The sequence below is a fragment of the Haliotis asinina genome, chromosome 12 (genome assembly GCF_037392515.1).
Source record: "Haliotis asinina isolate JCU_RB_2024 chromosome 12, JCU_Hal_asi_v2, whole genome shotgun sequence".
Classification (NCBI taxonomy): Eukaryota; Metazoa; Mollusca; class Gastropoda; order Lepetellida; family Haliotidae; genus Haliotis; species Haliotis asinina.
The window spans coordinates 55,254,509-55,276,091 of record NC_090291.1 but is presented as its reverse complement, the minus strand read 5'-3'; the positions used below and the strand labels follow the sequence as shown (position 1 = coordinate 55,276,091).

At 43.8% G+C, this 21,583-nt stretch overlaps 1 protein-coding gene across 2 annotated transcripts in view; it reads right to left on the bottom strand.

The window, feature by feature from the left end:
• Positions 1 to 3,645: 3,645 nt before the first annotated feature.
• The window catches only part of LOC137258424 (F-box only protein 31-like), a 44,676-nt gene continuing 26,738 nt past the window's right edge, over positions 3,646 to 21,583 (bottom strand). Inside the window, exons 9-10 of one of the 2 annotated variants that reach the window (XM_067796102.1) lie at positions 6,999 to 7,071; positions 3,646 to 6,528 (exon numbers count right to left, since the gene is read on the bottom strand). In XM_067796102.1, coding sequence (XP_067652203.1) covers positions 6,451 to 6,528; positions 6,999 to 7,071 — 151 coding nt within the window. In that variant the 3' untranslated portion in view covers positions 3,646 to 6,450. The remainder of the gene's footprint in view (positions 6,529 to 6,998; positions 7,072 to 21,583) is intronic. The other variant, XM_067796101.1, reaches the window with a different exon arrangement.

The following is a 21,583-nucleotide window of genomic DNA, read 5'->3' as shown; positions in this document are numbered from 1 at the left end:
GTTAATGGTTGTTACAAAGGTGGAAGAGCAGTTCTCCATCGTCCTCTCTTCCTTGTATGCCAAACATGATATTCGTTTAAACTTGGATGATGTGTCCGTAAAGATGCAATAGAATTTAGTTACAATTTTTAGATGAGGTGAACATACGGCTGATGCCCAGCTATAAACCTTTCTACACAAGGGGATAGTGTTTGAGGTGTCTCACAGATGTTTGACTGCCCATGTGGGTGCAAGCTATGAACACTTATCTTGGAACCTCTGCTGCCATATATATTTCTGCTTTAAGCTGAACTTGAACAGCGCTGTATGTTAAGTGGAGTTTGTCTGTTTATATCACCGACAATATTTTATGTTGTTTCAGGGAAGGGATTTAATTTGATATGAGACATATCGCTGTGTGTTAATACTTGTATGTATGAGCTATTGTACAATGGTGATCCCAGTTGCTTCTGTCCGGAGATCACGGATAGATCCAGTTTATTACGTCCAATGGATCCCAGTTACTTCACATAGTGGATCTACATGCTTGTCTGTTCACACTTCCACAGTTCTGCATCTGTTGGGCACACTTCCTCATCTGGTCCATGAAGATCTGCGTTACAACTGATCTTCAGTAACCCACGGGATCAGGTTTTCAGTCTCACCAACTTGGTTGACACGTCATGTCAAGGCTTCAAGAGAATCGATGAAATCAACAATTCTTTCATCTTCACCAGTTGAGCAAAGATTGGTTTGGTACAAGGAGCAACTGTCATGGTGTATATCTGGCTTATGTGACTACTTCGAGTAATCTATACACAGGTTTATTTCTTGGTTTATGCCATGGGGGAACTGTCTGGTGTGGTGCTAGACTGCACAATCTCTGTGGTAGGCCATGGTGATAACAATCTCCATACAAACAGAAACGATGATGTTGTAGATGTGGATGTCATGTTGATGAGGAGGATGTTACCCATAATTAGGATAGTTGATGAACCAGTTGATGAAGGCACCAACAATGGTAATTCACAAAGTCCACAGAATCACGTATTGTTAAACCCAAATCTTGCAAAGTTGTCCGTGTGTCCTTCCATACTAATTACATTTAGACTCAAAAGTTGTTCAGGTTTGTCACAATTGTTTGAATATGTTTTGAACCTGATGTAACGAAAAAAACAGAAAGCTTGTTTTGATGTCGCATCATGTGCCGAGCAACAAGAGAAAGATGATCAATCAGATTTCAAAGCAAGTTAATGTTGTGTGTTGTATGGACTTACTGGTCTTTGCAGGGTATTTAGAAGTGGAATGTATAAGAGAAGCAAGATTTGTGGACGTGAACTTCTTTATTGTGAATGACACAAGGTTTCAGAGGGTATGTCTACATCTTCTTCAGGTTTGGGTCCATAAAACACAGGTCATGAGCAAGCATACGCTCCGAAACGTGTCATTCACAAAAAGAAGTTGACATCCATAAACCTTACTTTTCTGGACTTTCAGGATGAAACTGACTTCTCTGTATCATTCTCTATGCTTTATTATATGTACAAGCTGTGTGTAAATAGGAAATGGATGTGATGTTTTGACACCATGTGCTAATGTGATGTCCTCATTGGGGATGACAATAAGTTATGTTAGATAAGTCAAACGTATTTTTTTATTAATTTGATTGTTAAAACTGTTATTTTATGCAAAATGTAATAAATCATTCCATAAAACAATGGTCATGTTGTGAATGTAAGGAGGAGCCACATGCTGGCATTAACATGATGTTCTCAGAGGAATTAGTGAAGCAACACTTTGATCTGACTGCTATCAAGAACCTCCTGCAAAAAAGTGATTGTGTGACTACGAGGGGATGTCATTAAGTTTTGAGCCTTGAGCATTTTTCATACTCAGGTGTCACAGCCTATGGTACGACACTGAACCTTGGGGTGTAGCTGATGTTATATATAAGTTTTGGTATCCTACTCTAAGACGTTATTGAACAGCTCATATTGACAGAAAGAGACCCCCTCACGGCAGTGAAAATGAATAAAATTGAGTATAGAGCAGTAATTAAGTTTTTAGTTCTTGAAAGAAACTCGGTGAAGAACATTGAAGAAAGGCTTTCAGCAGTTTATGGGAAGTCTTCCCCTTCATCTGCTACCATCAAACGATGGGTCAATGAATTTAAGCATGGTGGAGAGAGTCTTGAAGATGACCCCCATCCAGGTCGCCCAACAACAAGCATTAGTCAGGAAAACACTGACAGAGTGCATAGACTTGTGCTGGAAAATCGTCAAATCACACACCACGAGTTAGAAGAGACCACAGGCATTTCACACGGATCCATCCGGACAATTCTTCATGAACATCTTGTCATGTCTAAGGTGTGCGCAAGATGGGTGCAAAGAATGCTTACAGATGAAATGAAGCAAACAAGGGTCCCCATAAGGAACTCCATGCTAACCAGATACAACAAGAATAAAGAAGATTTTCACTTTAGGCTAGTAACCTGTGATGAAACCTGGATCCACCATTGTGATCCTGAGAGCAAACAAGAATCCATGGAATGGAAACATGTCACTTCTCCCAGGACCAAAAAGTTCAATGCCTCCTCATCAGTGCAAAAGGTAATGGCGACAGTCTTCTGGGATAGCAACGGCGTCATCCACATAGATTACTTACCAAAAGGAAGAACAATGAATGGGGAATATTACGCTAACTTGTTGAGGCAAGTGCGACAATCAATCAAGAAGAAGCGCCGGGGCAAGATCAGACGTGGTATTCTTCTACATCAAGACAATGCTCCAGTACATACCTCTCGCGTTGCAGCCGCTGCTGTCCAGGAATGCGGGTACGAAATCTTGCCGCATCCCCCCTGCTCTCCAGACCTGGCACCAAGTGATTACCATCTGTTCCCAAATCTCAAGAAACACTTGCATGGTCGTAGATTTCAGGATGATAATGAGCTTATTGCTGCTACTAAGGCTTGGTTTGAGGACCAAAATGGCGTCTTCTACAGAGATGATGAAAAATAAATGTGGTTCATAGCAATATTTTGTGTATTTCTATGCAAGGCTCAAAACTTATTGACATCCCCTCGTATGATTGTGTAGAGAGAGTGTTGGCCTGTGTGACTGTACCATGTACCATGTATGAGAGAAACTCTTCTGATCCCTGTGTTGGGTGGGAGGCTGTTAGTGTAACAGTAACAATGATGATGTTCTCAGACAATCCAAATGTGTATTTTCATTTTCGCCAATAATTGCTCAAATGTCTAGGTTCAGAACCTCACAAACTTCAGCATGGGCTTGGTCATGCTGTGCCAGTACACAACACCGGTCTTTAAACACCATGCACTGCAATCAGCAACCATAACATAGCAAAAGCTAGGAATGGTGAACTATACCATTCCGTACAAAGGAAATAAAATGAACACGGATCGCTCCTGATGGTGCTGTAAATCTTCACATACAATAACTTCCTTGCTTGGCATTTTTTAAGTTTGAAAGTCAGATATGTATAAACTTTATGGATGAATAACTTCTTTACTCAGGTGGTGCAATGTTTGTTATTTTTATACAGATTCTAGTATTGTATTCCTGTCATGACTAATTAAATCTGAAGCTTCAAAACTCTCCTCCTCCAAGCTTTTCAAAAGTACATCACAATTAAGTCTCTCCATTGTGTAAATAGCTTTATTTTTTTCTAGGATATCACAAAACACAAGATAGTGTTGTGTATATATCTCCATAATTATCATTGTGCTGTGTGAAGATGTCAACATATACTGACACAAAAATGACTGATATTGCATAAAAACTTTGGTAGCTGACAGTCACTGAGCTAGAGACAAGTAGTATCTCAAAATATCTTAGTCTTCAAGATTTCATTGCAAGCATTTTCTGTAACATTCACCTTTCAAATTTCAGTCAGTATACGTTCTTCACACAAGAAAACAAAATAATATCACACACCTGTCTCCTTCACAGATCCAATCTTGCATTGGCAAACCATCTTGTAACAGATCCAGTTTTAATGGCATTGCATCAGTAGCAATCCTGTACTGTTCTGAAAACAGCCTTCTGTAAAATAACCTTCAGATGCCTTGTATACCACCCATCAAATATTTAGACTCACTAGTGTAAATGTAGCCAGTCACTTCAGACAACTGCTCTAAACTAGATTTTGGAAAAATAATCCATTCTGTTTAAAGGTACTGTTCACTCATGAACTGATGTATCCCGGGGTTACAGTTTTCACTCAGATAAGAAACAAGTGCTTGTAAAAGATAGACAGATAAAAGAGTAAGTGTATGGTTGTACATACTAGTTAATATGATGTATTTTTTTCATTATCGTTGATTACTGTGATGGAAAATGAGGCAAAAGTCGACTGCATTTGCTTCCGAGGACTAAAAGCCGCCATGATACTTTGGAATGACATCACCTATTTTCACTCATCTCATTGGTTGACTATTGATCTCATGCACTACACACTGCAGGGGAATATCCCATCACAAAGTGAAATTAGTAAACTTGAATTGAGGTGGCAGATGAACTATCACTTGGAAACTTGAACACGTCTAAAACTGTTTTAATACATCGTTCACTTAGCGATACTTTATGTCACAGTTATCTCTGTTAAAATATCACACATTTCGCAAATTGTTTCCATAACTCAGCATTTTACTCCCAGAGCAAAACAGCTGTATGATGTTTATTTACAAACAAGCTTCAGGTGAGGTCATGTGTTGTAAAATCTCATAGATTTCAAGATTCAAAATGGCTGAACGAATATAGGGCTTGGGCGAAAATGAGTATGATGTTATGAAGCAAATTCATAATGTTGAAAAGATTATTGTCATGTCGGTGAAAAATGAATTTTAATATAAACTTTACAACAAAACACATCTCTTCACATGCACAATATTTGCACATGCTTTTCAGCAATCTGATACATGATTCTTGTGCAGTTCATCTTCATAAGGTTTGCAGTTGTTTCCCCCAAGTTTGTGAAGGAATTCATCTTCGATGTAACTATTTATACATACATAATATATACTGTTTTAAGTGAGTCTAAACTGATCATGGGTAGTATATATGATTCTGTTGTAAGTATTATGGGACCTGGCCTTGGTCTCATCAGTGCAGTATTGTGCAGTATTGTGCAGTATTGTGCAGTATTGTGCAGTAATTATTCCATATTAACGCCTGATGTATCCAAGTTCTTCAACTTTGTAAGAAATATCCAAAGTGAGCTACAGCTCATCTGATTGTCCCAGCTGCAGCTGATGAAGGCCTCACAGCTGTACAACTTCAAACACACTTCACACACGCACGCACGCACGCACGCAAGCACACACACACACACACACGCGCACAAACACACACACACGCATGCATGCTCATACTCTCACTCACACATTTGTAAAACATACTAAATGTCTTGATTGCTGCTGACTGATCACACAACAAGATATATTGAGACATTTCAAAACTGCGTCATAACATTGTGACCATATCAGCTTCTGATTTTTGTAGGGCTGCATATCATCTAGTTCAAAGGCGATATTGAATACTATCTCTGTGACAACATATCAAATGTTCACTTGTATGTTTTATATACAAGCAGCACATATTACATTTGTAAAATAGGAAAATACACATCAAAATATGGGTACATTGTGCAATATCCAACCTTACACGATAAATTAGCAGACACATACTGCCCGTGGCTGTACAATCATTGTAATAATCAAAACTATTTTACAATTGCACACAATATCATTCAGTAAGTGGTCAAATGTAGCGTGCTATAATTGGGATTACATTTCTCAATACAGATTCCACTTCTGGAGTGCAAGTGAGATTTTAATGAATGAGAAACTTAGGAATTATCGCTTCAGTGAAGCATATGGTGGAGTTTCTCAGCTATACAGGTCTGCATTTACACATTGCTGTTATGGCTGATACTTTAGCAGTACTTTTTTAACAAAAATTTGCATAAATCTCATACACTCACTTAATCTTCACGCAGTCATGCTGACTCCTTGTCAGATCACGTATTGACCACGAATATCAGTGTGAGTGAGTGAGTGAGTGAGTGAGTGAGTGAGTGAGTGAGTGAGTGAGTGAGTGAGCGAGCGAGCAAGTTTAGTTCTGCAATATTCCAGCAATATCATGGAGGGGATCACAACAGGCTGTACACATTGCACCCATGTGAGGAATCGAACCTGGGTCACTGGTTTGACAAACACTGTAACCACTAGGCTACCTCACCAGTCCCAAGAATATCAGTTGAACTATAAAAGACAGAATATTACTTTATCACAGAGAGATACACTTGTATAACATGATCGTTTCTTCATATACCTATAGCGCCAGTGATCTGTCATGTTGCAACTGTCAGATATTAGGGAACTCTTGCACTCGAGAATACATACTAAATGACTTCAGCTCCAACCACAAAAATCCAAAATTATTGTTGTCAAATACTATGAAATGACCTGAAGACATGGAGGGGTTGGTGAAGCCATGGCCGGCAATCTGACCTTGACCGTGAAATCTGAAAACACATCCAAATATCATATTCAGGATGCATATATATTCATATATTCAAGGAGAGTCTGTTCTGAGTTATGAGTGAAACAATACTTGCTCCAACTTGGATAACAAGAAATGTAAATGTTCTGAATAAAACTGATATTTTATACTTATCCTGACTCATGCTTATTATGTTTACGTCCTCCCTATATGCGAGGACAGTGGACCAATTGAAATCCCTTGAAGTTCCTTTCTATTTGAAGCGGATGTGCAATATTACCCACCAGAAGCCTCCCTTTCCCGTCATTACGGTCACATGACCAGCCACGCTTGTCACTCTCTCCAAAACCTCAAAAGCCAGACATGGGCATTACTGTAAATTCAGTGTGCCTGAGAAAGGCGGCTGGGAGGGCTTGATCATGGGCCATGAATCAGGATAAGTTTATATAAATTTTATACGGAAAAATACATATTTTTCCTAATAATGCTTACAGAATGCTTATTCATCTGTGAGACATGTTGATCACATCCAGTTGAACTTGTCTTCTCGAGAAGCGTTTGGTAACTGGAACGTGATGATATATAGATCAGTTAGCGTCCGGCTAGTTTCTAATGCAACTGTATGTTGAGATTTCTATCAAGACCAGCCGCGACCCTCTGTCATGTACAAGTATCATCATTATGAGTACAGGGTCATACTCACTCATGCTAGTCTGTTCAAGATGTGTGCATGGATTCTCAACCATTATACTCCACAGAACGTCTTGGTCTCAAAAAGTCATGTGATGCAAAGGGAGTGAAACTCAGCACCTTTGTGGAACCATTAGTTGTTGTGCAACAACATATGGCCCAAATTGGTGAATCCCAGCGACATCCTCCATGGTAATGTCCCTTAGGTAATGGTTGGCAAACAATATTTGATTTCCAAAGGCAGCCCTCCACTATAGTAGTTAGAAAGCAGTTTCCATGTAGAGAAGTGTTGCTGCGAACGCTCTCACTTCGTTCAGGTTAGAAGCTTGCAGAGGTTCGAGTCCTGCTGCTTTGTAGGGACTCAGTATAACGACTCTCTGAAGGCCCTCTGTATAACGACTCTCTGAAGGCCCTCAGTATAACGGCTCTCTGAAGGCCCTCAGTATAACGGCTCTCTGAAGGCCCTCAGTATAACGGCTCTCTGAAGGCCCTCAGTATAACGACTCTCTGAAGGCCCTCAGTATAACGACTCTCTGAAGGCCCTCAGTATAACGACTCTCTGTAGGCCCTCAGTATAACGACTCTCTGAAGGCCCTCAGTATAACGACTCTCTGTAGGCCCTCAGTATAACGACTCTCTGAAGGCCCTCAGTATAATGACTCTCTGAAGGCCCTCAGTATATCGACTCTCTGAAGGCCCTCAATATAACGACTCTCTGAAGGCCCTCAGTATAACGACTCTCTGTAGGCCCTCAGTATATCGACTCTCTGAAGGCCCTCAGTATAACGACTCTCTGTAGGCCCTCAGTATATCGACTCTCTGAAGGCCCTCAGTATAACGACTCTCTGAAGGCCCTCAGTATATCGACTCTCTGTAGGCCCTCAGAATATCGACTCTCTGAAGGCCCTTAGTATAACGACTCTCTGAAGGCCCTTAGTATAACGACTCTCTGAAGGCCCTCAGTATAACGACTCTCATCCATACTGAGATGGTGTTGCGGGATACTTCCATAGGTGTCTCAGTAGATATTGAGATAAATAGGCGCTTGAACTTTGTCCCCTTGACTTAGTTCACTGAAGATTGTTTTCAGTGCTCTGTCTGGGAATAATGATAAATCCTGTTTGTCATGTATGTCAAGGACTGTCAATAATGCCGAGATGTGGAATTGTCATACCAGTTGTCCAGGCAGTTGATTTATGGCAATAAAATTCCATCTGAAGTCCTTTGTGTGCAATCTCATGATGTTTGATTTCGAATCGTGTACAACTCAAGTCCAGAGCATCTATTTCTGACATCCATGCTGCTGTAGCTATGGCGAGTAGAAACAGCATTGTCTGTGTGAACAGTTTGAAGGATGTCTGATCTTTTGTGTGATTTTCCTTCCCAAAAGATGCTTCAGATTCAATTCTGACTTCATGAAATCTTCTGGTAATGCGAAACCTTTCTGTGCATGCCATGCTCGTTGCTGCAGGAACATTTCAATCAGCTGAATATTCATGAAGCCAGTCAGTGAGGTAGTACAAGCAGGTGCATGCATCATCTGTAGTGATGTTGGTACTGGAATCACTTCCTCTTCACACTGTCAACATTGCAAAATGTGAGCAAGCTGTCCTCCATGTGATTTCTCTTTATAGCTGACTAGCTCTCGTGACAGAACTGTCACATGTTGCTGCAGGCCTCCAGATGAACAACGTTGAATCTGTTGTTAGAAGACCTCTTTTCCTCATGAAGACAATCAAATGCTGCTGAGGCCTTTCCAACATTGAAAGGGTTGTTTACATCTGCAGACGACTTCCTGACACAGGACCAAAAGCCACATTCTGCACCGGACCTTATCTTTCAAGGACCAATCAGATTGCAGATGTGATGTCACCGGAGTTGCAGTCAAAAGATCATCCTAAAATATTGTGCAGTCGTTGCTTCCCTCGCTAGCATTCAGGCTTGTCTGCACTTCAGTGTTCAGCTTGTCCCGGAGATACATGAATGAGCATGTCTATAGATGATTCAGTAAAAGCGTGGAATCCACATTTGATGAAGATGACAAATGATGATGACATCTGTGATGATCGGGGGAATGAAGTCGGTGAATCCTGGAGGCTGTTGCGGAATGCGTGCATGCATGCAAACTGCATTGAGATGATACAGCTGATGATAACGCTCTTCATGAATGAGAGCGTTCACACAATGCATCCACTTTATCCGACGGAAATATAGTAGCTGCTTGACTGTACCGCAGGACGACTGTAGTAGATGACTGTAGATTCACAGTTGTGTGTCCGAATCTGATGAAGAAGAACAATGATGGTGTCTCTGATAAACGGGTGACGCAGACAATGAATGCTTACACCTGTAGTGGCTGAGTCAGCTGAGTCGATGGAAGGAGCTTCATCCAGACTGCACTGAGATGATACAGTCAACTGTGATGACTTCCATGAACAGGAGTGTGCATATGGTGCATCCTTTTCATCTGACGGACTTATTGCAGCTAAAGAACTGTCACACAGGGCCACTCTAATTGTAGCTAAAGACTGATGTTTCTGTTCCTCTTCGAAATGATGATGCACACTGATCATGTGAGCAGTGAACTGTAGCATGAAGAGACCGGTGTCCAAAGACTGTGTTGCAGCGACGGTTGATTTGCAGAAGCATCTGAGGTGTTGAGTGTAGATGTTGTAGATGTCTGCGTAAAAAGAAGAGTCTCTGATGGTTGCAGCATTGTTGTAGACATAGTTGAAGAAGGTCTAGTAGTCGCTGAACGTTGATCGCTGATAATCTGCACCTCAGGGAGTAGCATTGGCAGTCTGTTATAGAGGTGACGTTCGTCAGGTGGGACGATACCATCACCGAAGGACTTCATGTAAGATGTTGTTTCAGTTGAGATCTAGTAGTTGAAGACTTAGTCTTAGACGACGACTCCAGCTTCTGATGAGGACTTCCTCTGACATCTATATGGAGTCTTGTTGGTATCATGACCATGCTCCCAGCGAATGTCTGGCGCATCATTAAAAACGTGAATGTCAGCAGTGGTCAACACATGGTTACTAGACAAAGAATCAACAGATTTCTTAGATGTGACTTGTTGTTTGTCCTTAGCACGCCTCTGAACAGTATATAAACATAAAGCAAAATATGTATCAGATGAATTCTTGCAACGTTCACAGCAAACAGTGGAAGAACAAATAGATTTGCATGATGGACATAATATATGCGGATAAACCGCCGACAGCCATAACTTACATTGGGAGCATGATTTCATCAACTAAAACTAAACCTGAGTTGAAGAAAATGTGCCAAAAACCACATTAAAAATATATACTTCACAATAATTATATATCGTGACAGTGATAAATACAATCCAAAAACTGAATATGACACAATTTAAGACCGAAAAACAAGGAAAATTTATCCGTCATTCCAGGAATCAAAGTGCCTTAAACTATCTTCACTGGACGATGAAAGAGAGAGTGACAAGCATGGCTGGTCATGTGACTGTAATGGCGGGAAAGGGAGGCTTCCGGTAGGTGAGTGTATTGTACATCTGCTTCAAACAGAAGGGAACTTCAACGGATTTCAAGTGCTCCACCATCTTTGCATAGATGGAGGAGGTAAGCATAATAAGCATGAGTCAGAATAAAGAAAAATATGTCTTATCATAACTTATCATAACTTATAAGGCAAAACTAATGACCTTATTTTGTTCTACACACACAGGGGCATCCCTACATTGTTCTACATACACAGGGACATCAGGGACATCCCTACATTGTTCTACACACAGGGACATCAGGGGCATCAATACATTGTTCTACACACAGGGACATCAGGGGCATGAATACATTGTTCTACACACAGGGGCATCAGGGGCATCCCTACATTGTTCTACATACACAGGGACATCAGGGGCATCCCTACATTGTTCTACACACATAGGGACATCAGGGACATCCCTACATTGTTCTACACACAGGGACATCAGGGACATCCCTACATTGTTCTACACACAGGGACATCAGGGGCATCCCTACATTGTTCTACACACAGGGACATCAATACAATGTTCTACATACACAGGGACATCAGGGGCATCAATACATTGTTCTACACACAGGGACATCAGGGACATCCCTACATTGTTCTACATACACAGGGACATCAGGGACATCCCTACATTGTTCTACATACACAGGGACATCAGGGACATCAGGGACATCCCTACATTGTTCTACACACATAGGGACATCAGGGACATCAATACATTGTTCTACACACAGGGACATCTGGGACATCCCTACATTGTTCTACACACAGGGACATCAGGGACATCCCTACATTGTTCTACACACAGGGACATCAGGGGCATCAATACATTGTTCTACACACAGGGACATCAGGGACATCCCTACATTGTTCTACACACAGGGACATCAGGGGCATCAATACATTGTTCTACACACAGGGACATCAGGGACATCCCTACATTGTTCTACACACAGGGACATCAGGGACATCCCTACATTGTTCTACACACAGGGACATCAGGGGCATCTATACATTGTTCTACACACAGGGACATCAGGGACATCCCTACATTGCTCTACACACAGGGACATCAGGGGCATCAATACATTGTTCTACATACACAGGGACATCAGGGACATCCCTACATCGTTCTACACACAGGGACATCAGGGACATCAATACATTGTTCTACATACACAGGGACATCAGGGGCATCCCTACATTGTTCTACACACAGGGGCATCAGGGGTATCCCTACATTGTTCTACACACAGGGACATCAGGGGCATCAATACATTGTTCTACACACAGGGACATCTGGGACATCCCTACATTGTTCTACATACACAGGGACATCAGGGGCATCCCTACATTGTTCTACACACATAGGGACATCAGGGACATCCCTACATTGTTCTACACACAGGGACATCAGGGACATCCCTACATTGTTCTACACACAGGGACATCAGGGGCATCCCTACATTGTTCTACATACACAGGGACATCAGGGACATCCCTACATTGTTCTACATACACAGGGACATCAGGGACATCAGGGACATCCCTACATTGTTCTACACACATAGGGACATCAGGGACATCAATACATTGTTCTACACACAGGGACATCTGGGACATCCCTACATTGTTCTACACACAGGGACATCAGGGACATCCCTACATTGTTCTACACACAGGGACATCAGGGGCATCAATACATTGTTCTACACACAGGGACATCAGGGACATCCCTACATTGTTCTACACACAGGGACATCAGGGGCATCAATACATTGTTCTACACACAGGGACATCAGGGACATCCCTACATTGTTCTACACACAGGGACATCAGGGACATCCCTACATTGTTCTACACACAGGGACATCAGGGGCATCTATACATTGTTCTACACACAGGGACATCAGGGACATCCCTACATTGCTCTACACACAGGGACATCAGGGGCATCAATACATTGTTCTACATACACAGGGACATCAGGGACATCCCTACATCGTTCTACACACAGGGACATCAGGGACATCAATACATTGTTCTACATACACAGGGACATCAGGGGCATCCCTACATTGTTCTACACACAGGGGCATCAGGGGTATCCCTACATTGTTCTACACACAGGGACATCAGGGGCATCAATACATTGTTCTACACACAGGGACATCTGGGACATCCCTACATTGTTCTACATACACAGGGACATCAGGGGCATCCCTACATTGTTCTACACACATAGGGACATCAGGGACATCCCTACATTGTTCTACACACAGGGACATCAGGGACATCCCTACATTGTTCTACACACAGGGACATCAGGGGCATCCCTACATTGTTCTACATACACAGGGACATCAGGGACATCCCTACATCGTTCTACACACAGGGACATCAGGGACATCAATACATTGTTCTACATACACAGGGGCATCAGGGGCATCCCTACATTGTTCTACACACAGGGACATCAGGGGCATCCCTACATTGTTCTACACACATAGGGACATCAGGGACATCCCTACATTGTTCTACACACATAGGGACATCAGGGACATCTCTACATTGTTCTACATACACAGGGACATCAGGGACATCCCTACATTGTTCTACACACAGGGACATCAGGGACATCCCTACATTGTTCTACATACACAGGGACATCAGGGGCATCCCTACATTGTTCTACACACAGGGACATCAGGGGCATCCCTACACTGTTCTCCACACATAGGGACATCAGGGACATCCCTACATTGTTCTACATACACAGGGACATCAGGGACATCCCTACATTGTTCTACACACATAGGGACATCAGGGACATCCCTACATTGTTCTACATACACAGGGACATCAGGGACATCCCTACATTGTTCTACACACAGGGACATCAGGGACATCCCTACATTGTTCTACATACACAGGGACATCAGGGGCATCAATACATTGTTCTACACACACAGGGGCATCCCTACATTGTTCTACATACACAGGGACATCAGGGACATCCCTACATTGTTCTACACACAGGGACATCAGGGGCATCAATACATTGTTCTACACACAGGGACATCAGGGGCATCAATACATTGTTCTACACACAGGGACATCAGGGGCATCCCTACATTGTTCTACATACACAGGGACATCAGGGGCATCCCTACATTGTTCTACACCCATAGGGACATCAGGGACATCCCTACATTGTTCTACACACAGGGACATCAGGGACATCCCTACATTGTTCTACATACACAGGGACATCAGGGACATCCCTACATTGTTCTACATACACAGGGACATCAGGGACATCCCTACATTGTTCTATACACAGGGACATCAGGGGCATCAATACATTGTTCTACACACAGGGACATCAGGGACATCCCTACATTGTTCTACATACACAGGGACATCAGGGACATCCCTACATTGTTCTACACACAGGGACATCAGGGGCATCAATACATTGTTCTACACACAGGGACATCAGGGACATCCCTACATTGTTCTACACACAGGGACATCAGGGACATCAATACATTGTTCTACATACACAGGGACATCAGGGGCATCCCTACATTGTTCTACACACAGGGACATCAGGGGCATCCCTACATTGTTCTACACACATAGGGACATCAGGGACATCCCTACATTGTTCTACACACATAGGGACATCAGGGACATCCCTACATTGTTCTACACACAGGGACATCAGGGACATCAAAACATTGTTCTACATACACAGGGACATCAGGGACATCAATACATTGTTCTACATACACAGGGACATCAGGGGCATCCCTACATTGTTCTACACACAGGGGCATCAGGGGTATCCCTACATTGTTCTACACACAGGGACATCAGGGGCATCAATACATTGTTCTACACACAGGGACATCTGGGACATCCCTACATTGTTCTACATACACAGGGACATCAGGGGCATCCCTACATTGTTCTACACACAGGGACATCAGGGGCATCCCTACATTGTTCTACACACATAGGGACATCAGGGACATCCCTACATTGTTCTACATACACAGGGACATCAGGGACATCCCTACATTGTTCTACACACATAGGGACATCAGGGACATCCCTACATTGTTCTACATACACAGGGACATCAGGGACATCCCTACATTGTTCTACACACAGGGACATCAGGGACATCCCTACATTGTTCTACATACACAGGGACATCAGGGGCATCAATACATTGTTCTACACACACAGGGGCATCCCTACATTGTTCTACATACACAGGGACATCAGGGACATCCCTACATTGTTCTACACACAGGGACATCAGGGGCATCAATACATTGTTCTACACACAGGGACATCAGGGGCATCAATACATTGTTCTACACACAGGGACATCAGGGGCATCCCTACATTGTTCTACATACACAGGGACATCAGGGGCATCCCTACATTGTTCTACACCCATAGGGACATCAGGGACATCCCTACATTGTTCTACACACAGGGACATCAGGGACATCCCTACATTGTTCTACACACAGGGACATCAGGGGCATCCATACATTGTTCTACACACAGGGACATCAGGGGCATCAATACATTGTTCTACATACACAGGGACATCAGGGACATCCCTACATTGTTCTACATACACAGGGACATCAGGGACATCCCTACATTGTTCTACATACACAGGGACATCAGGGACATCCCTACATTGTTCTACATACACAGGGACATCAGGGGCATCCCTACATTGTTCTACATACACAGGGACATCAGGGACATCCCTACATTGTTCTACATACACAGGGACATCAGGGACATCCCTACATTGTTCTACATACACAGGGACATCAGGGACATCCCTACATTGTTCTACACACAGGGACATCAGGGGCTTCAATACATTGTTCTACACACAGGGACATCAGGGACATCCCTACATTGTTCTACACACAGGGACATCAGGGACATCCCTACATTCTTCTACATACAGGGACATCAGGGGCACCAATACAATGTTCTACACACAGGGACATCAGGGGCATCAATACATTGTTCTACATACACAGGGACATCAGGGACATCAAAACATTGTTCTACACACAGGGACATCAGGGACATCAATACATTGTTCTACATACACAGGGACATCAGGGGCATCCCTACATTGTTCTACACACAGGGACATCAGGGGCATCCCTACATTGTTCTACACACATAGGGACATCAGGGACATCCCTACATTGTTCTACACACATAGGGACATCAGGGACATCCCTACATTGTTCTACACACAGGGACATCAGGGACATCCCTACATTGTTCTACATACACAGGGACATCAGGGGCATCCCTACATTGTTCTACACACAGGGACATCAGGGGCATCCCTACATTGTTCTACACACATAGGGACATCAGGGACATCCCTACATTGTTCTACATACACAGGGACATCAGGGACATCCCTACATTGTTCTACACACAGGGACATCAGGGACATCCCTACATTGTTCTACATACACAGGGACATCAGGGACATCCCTACATTGTTCTACACACAGGGACATCAGGGACATCCCTACATTGTTCTACATACACAGGGACATCAGGGGCATCAATACATTGTTCTACACACACAGGGGCATCCCTACATTGTTCTACATACACAGGGACATCAGGGACATCCCTACATTGTTCTACACACAGGGACATCAGGGGCATCAATACATTGTTCTACACACAGGGACATCAGGGGCATCAATACATTGTTCTACACACAGGGACATCAGGGGCATCCCTACATTGTTCTACATACACAGGGACATCAGGGGCATCCCTACATTGTTCTACACCCATAGGGACATCAGGGACATCCCTACATTGTTCTACACACAGGGACATCAGGGACATCCCTACATTGTTCTACACACAGGGACATCAGGGGCATCCATACATTGTTCTACACACAGGGACATCAGGGGCATCAATACATTGTTCTACATACACAGGGACATCAGGGACATCCCTACATTGTTCTACATACACAGGGACATCAGGGACATCAATACATTGTTCTACATACACAGGGACATCAGGGACATCCCTACATTGTTCTACATACACAGGGACATCAGGGGCATCCCTACATTGTTCTACATACACAGGGACATCAGGGACATCCCTACATTGTTCTACATACACAGGGACATCAGGGACATCCCCACATTGTTCTACATACACAGGGACATCAGGGACATCCCTACATTGTTCTACATACACAGGGACATCAGGGGCTTCAACACATTGTTCTACACATAGGGACATCAGGGACATCCCTACATTGTTCTACACACAGGGACATCAGGGACATCCCTACATTCTTCTACATACAGGGACATCAGGGGCACCAATACATTGTTCTACACACAGGGACATCAGGGACATCCCTACATTGTTCTACACACAGGGACATCAGGGGCATCAATACATTGTTCTACATACACAGGGACATCAGGGACATCCCTACATTGTTCTACACACAGGGACATCAGGGACATCAATACATTGTTCTACATACACAGGGACATCAGGGGCATCCCTACATTGTTCTAGACACAGGGACATCAGGGGCATCCCTACATTGTTCTACACACATAGGGACATCAGGGACATCCCTACATTGTTCTAGACACATAGGGACATCAGGGACATCCCCTACATTGTTCTACATACACAGGGACATCAGGGACATCCCTACATTGTTCTACACACAGGGACATCAGGGATATCCCTACATTGTTCTACATACACAGGGACATCAGGGACATCCCTACATTATTCTACACACAGGGACATCAGGGGCATCAATACATTGTTCTACACACAGGGACATCAGGGACATCCCTACATTGTTCTACATACACAGGGACATCAGGGACATCCCTACATTGTTCTACACACATAGGGACATCAGGGACATCCCTACATTGTTCTACACACAGGGACATCAGGGACATCCCTACATTGTTCTACATACACAGGGACATCAGGGACATCCCTATATTGTTCTACATACACAGGGACATCAGGGGCATCCCTACATTGTTCTACACACAGGGACATCAGGGGCATCCCTACATTGTTCTACACACATAGGGACATCAGGGACATCCCTACATTGTTCTACACACATAGGGACATCAGGGACATCCCTACATTGTTCTACACACAGGGACATCAGGGACATCCCTACATTGTTCTACATACACAGGGACATCAGGGGCATCCCTACATTGTTCTACACACAGGGACATCAGGGGCATCCCTACATTGTTCTACACACATAGGGACATCAGGGACATCCCTACATTGTTCTACATACACAGGGACATCAGGGACATCCCTACATTGTTCTACACACAGGGACATCAGGGACATCCCTACATTGTTCTACATACACAGGGACATCAGGGACATCCCTACATTGTTCTACACACAGGGACATCAGGGACATCCCTACATTGTTCTACATACACAGGGACATCAGGGGCATCAATACATTGTTCTACACACACAGGGGCATCCCTACATTGTTCTACATACACAGGGACATCAGGGACATCCCTACATTGTTCTACACACAGGGACATCAGGGGCATCAATACATTGTTCTACACACAGGGACATCAGGGGCATCAATACATTGTTCTACACACAGGGACATCAGGGGCATCCCTACATTGTTCTACATACACAGGGACATCAGGGGCATCCCTACATTGTTCTACACCCATAGGGACATCAGGGACATCCCTACATTGTTCTACACACAGGGACATCAGGGACATCCCTACATTGTTCTACACACAGGGACATCAGGGGCATCCATACATTGTTCTACACACAGGGACATCAGGGGCATCAATACATTGTTCTACATACACAGGGACATCAGGGACATCCCTACATTGTTCTACATACACAGGGACATCAGGGACATCAATACATTGTTCTACATACACAGGGACATCAGGGACATCCCTACATTGTTCTACATACACAGGGACATCAGGGGCATCCCTACATTGTTCTACATACACAGGGACATCAGGGACATCCCTACATTGTTCTACATACACAGGGACATCAGGGACATCCCCACATTGTTCTACATACACAGGGACATCAGGGACATCCCTACATTGTTCTACATACACAGGGACATCAGGGGCTTCAACACATTGTTCTACACATAGGGACATCAGGGACATCCCTACATTGTTCTACACACAGGGACATCAGGGACATCCCTACATTCTTCTACATACAGGGACATCAGGGGCACCAATACATTGTTCTACACACAGGGACATCAGGGACATCCCTACATTGTTCTACACACAGGGACATCAGGGGCATCAATACATTGTTCTACATACACAGGGACATCAGGGACATCCCTACATTGTTCTACACACAGGGACATCAGGGACATCAATACATTGTTCTACATACACAGGGACATCAGGGGCATCCCTACATTGTTCTAGACACAGGGACATCAGGGGCATCCCTACATTGTTCTACACACATAGGGACATCAGGGACATCCCTACATTGTTCTAGACACATAGGGACATCAGGGACATCCCTACATTGTTCTACATACACAGGGACATCAGGGACATCCCTACATTGTTCTACACACAGGGACATCAGGGATATCCCTACATTGTTCTACATACACAGGGACATCAGGGACATCCCTACATTATTCTACACACAGGGACATCAGGGGCATCAATACATTGTTCTACACACAGGGACATCAGGGACATCCCTACATTGTTCTACATACACAGGGACATCAGGGACATCCCTACATTGTTCTACACACATAGGGACATCAGGGACATCCCTACATTGTTCTACACACAGGGACATCAGGGACATCCCTACATTGTTCTACATACACAGGGACATCAGGGACATCCCTATATTGTTCTACATACACAGGGACATCAGGGGCATCCCTACATTGTTCTACATACACAGGGACATCAGGGACATCAATACATTGTTCTACATACACAGGGACATCAGGGGCATCAAATACATTGTTCTACATACACAGGGACATCAGGGACATCCCTACATTGTTCTACACACAGGGACATCAGGGGCATCAATACATTGTTCTACACACAGGGACATCAGGGACATCCCTACATTGTTCTACACACAGGGACATCAGGGACATCCCTACATTGTTCTACATACAGGGACATCAGGGGCATCAATACATTGTTCTACACACAGGGACATCAGGGACATCCCTACATTGTTCTACACACAGGGACATCAGGGGCATCAATACATTGTTCTACATACACAGGGACATCAGGGACATCCCTACATTGTTCTACACACAGGGACATCAGGGACATCCCTACATTGTTCTACATACACAGGGACATCAGGGGCATCCCTACATTGTTCTACACACAGGGACATCAGGGGCATCCCTACATTGTTCTACACACATAGGGACATCAGGGACATCCCTACATTGTTCTACACACATAGGGACATCAGGGACATCCCTACATTGTTCTACATACACAGGGACATCAGGGACATCCCTACATTGTTCTACATACACAGGGACATCAGGGACATCCCTACATTGTTCTACATACACAGGGACATCAGGGACATCCCTACATTGTTCTACACACAGGGACATCAGGGGCATCCCTACATTGTTCTACACACATAGGGACATTAGGGACATCCCTACATTGTTCTACATACACAGGGACATCAGGGACATCCCTACATTGTTCTACACACAGGGACATCAGGGACATCAATACATTGTTCTACATACACAGGGACATCAGGGACATCCCTACATTGTTCTACATACACAGGGACATCAGGGGCATCAATACATTGTTCTACACACACAGGGACATCAGGGGCATCCCTACATTGCTCTACATACACAGGGACATCAGGGACATCCCTACATTGTTCTACATACACAGGGACATCAGGGACATCAAAACATTGTTCTACACACACAGGGACATCAGGGACATCCCTACATTGTTCTACATACACAGGGACATCAGGGACATCCCTACATTGTTCTACATACACAGGGACATCAGGGACATCCCTACATTGTTCTACACACAGGGACATCAGGGACATCCCTACATTGTTCTACACACAGGGACATCAGGGGCATCCCTACATTGTTCTACACACAGGGACATCAGGGACATCAATACATTGTTCTACACACAGGGACATCAGGGGCATCAATGCATTGTTCTACACACATAGGGACATCAGGGACATCCCTACATTGTTCTACACACATAGGGACATCAGGGACATCCCTACATTGTTCTACACACATAGGGACATCAGGGACATCCCTACATTGTTCTACACACAGGGACATCAGGGACATCCCTACATTGTTCTACATACACAGGGACATCAGGGACATCCCTACATTGTTCTACACACAGGGACATCAGGGGCATCAATACATTGTTCTACACACAGGGACATCAGGGACATCCCTACATTGTTCTACATACACAGGGACATCAGGGGCATCCCTACATTGTTCTACATACACAGGGACATCAGGGGCATCCCTACATTGTTCTACACACATAGGGACATCAGGGACATCCCTACATTGTTCTACACACAGGGACATCAGGGGCATCAATACATTGTTCTACACACAGGGACATCAGGGACATCCCTACATTGTTCTTCATACACAGGGACATCAGGGGCATCAATGC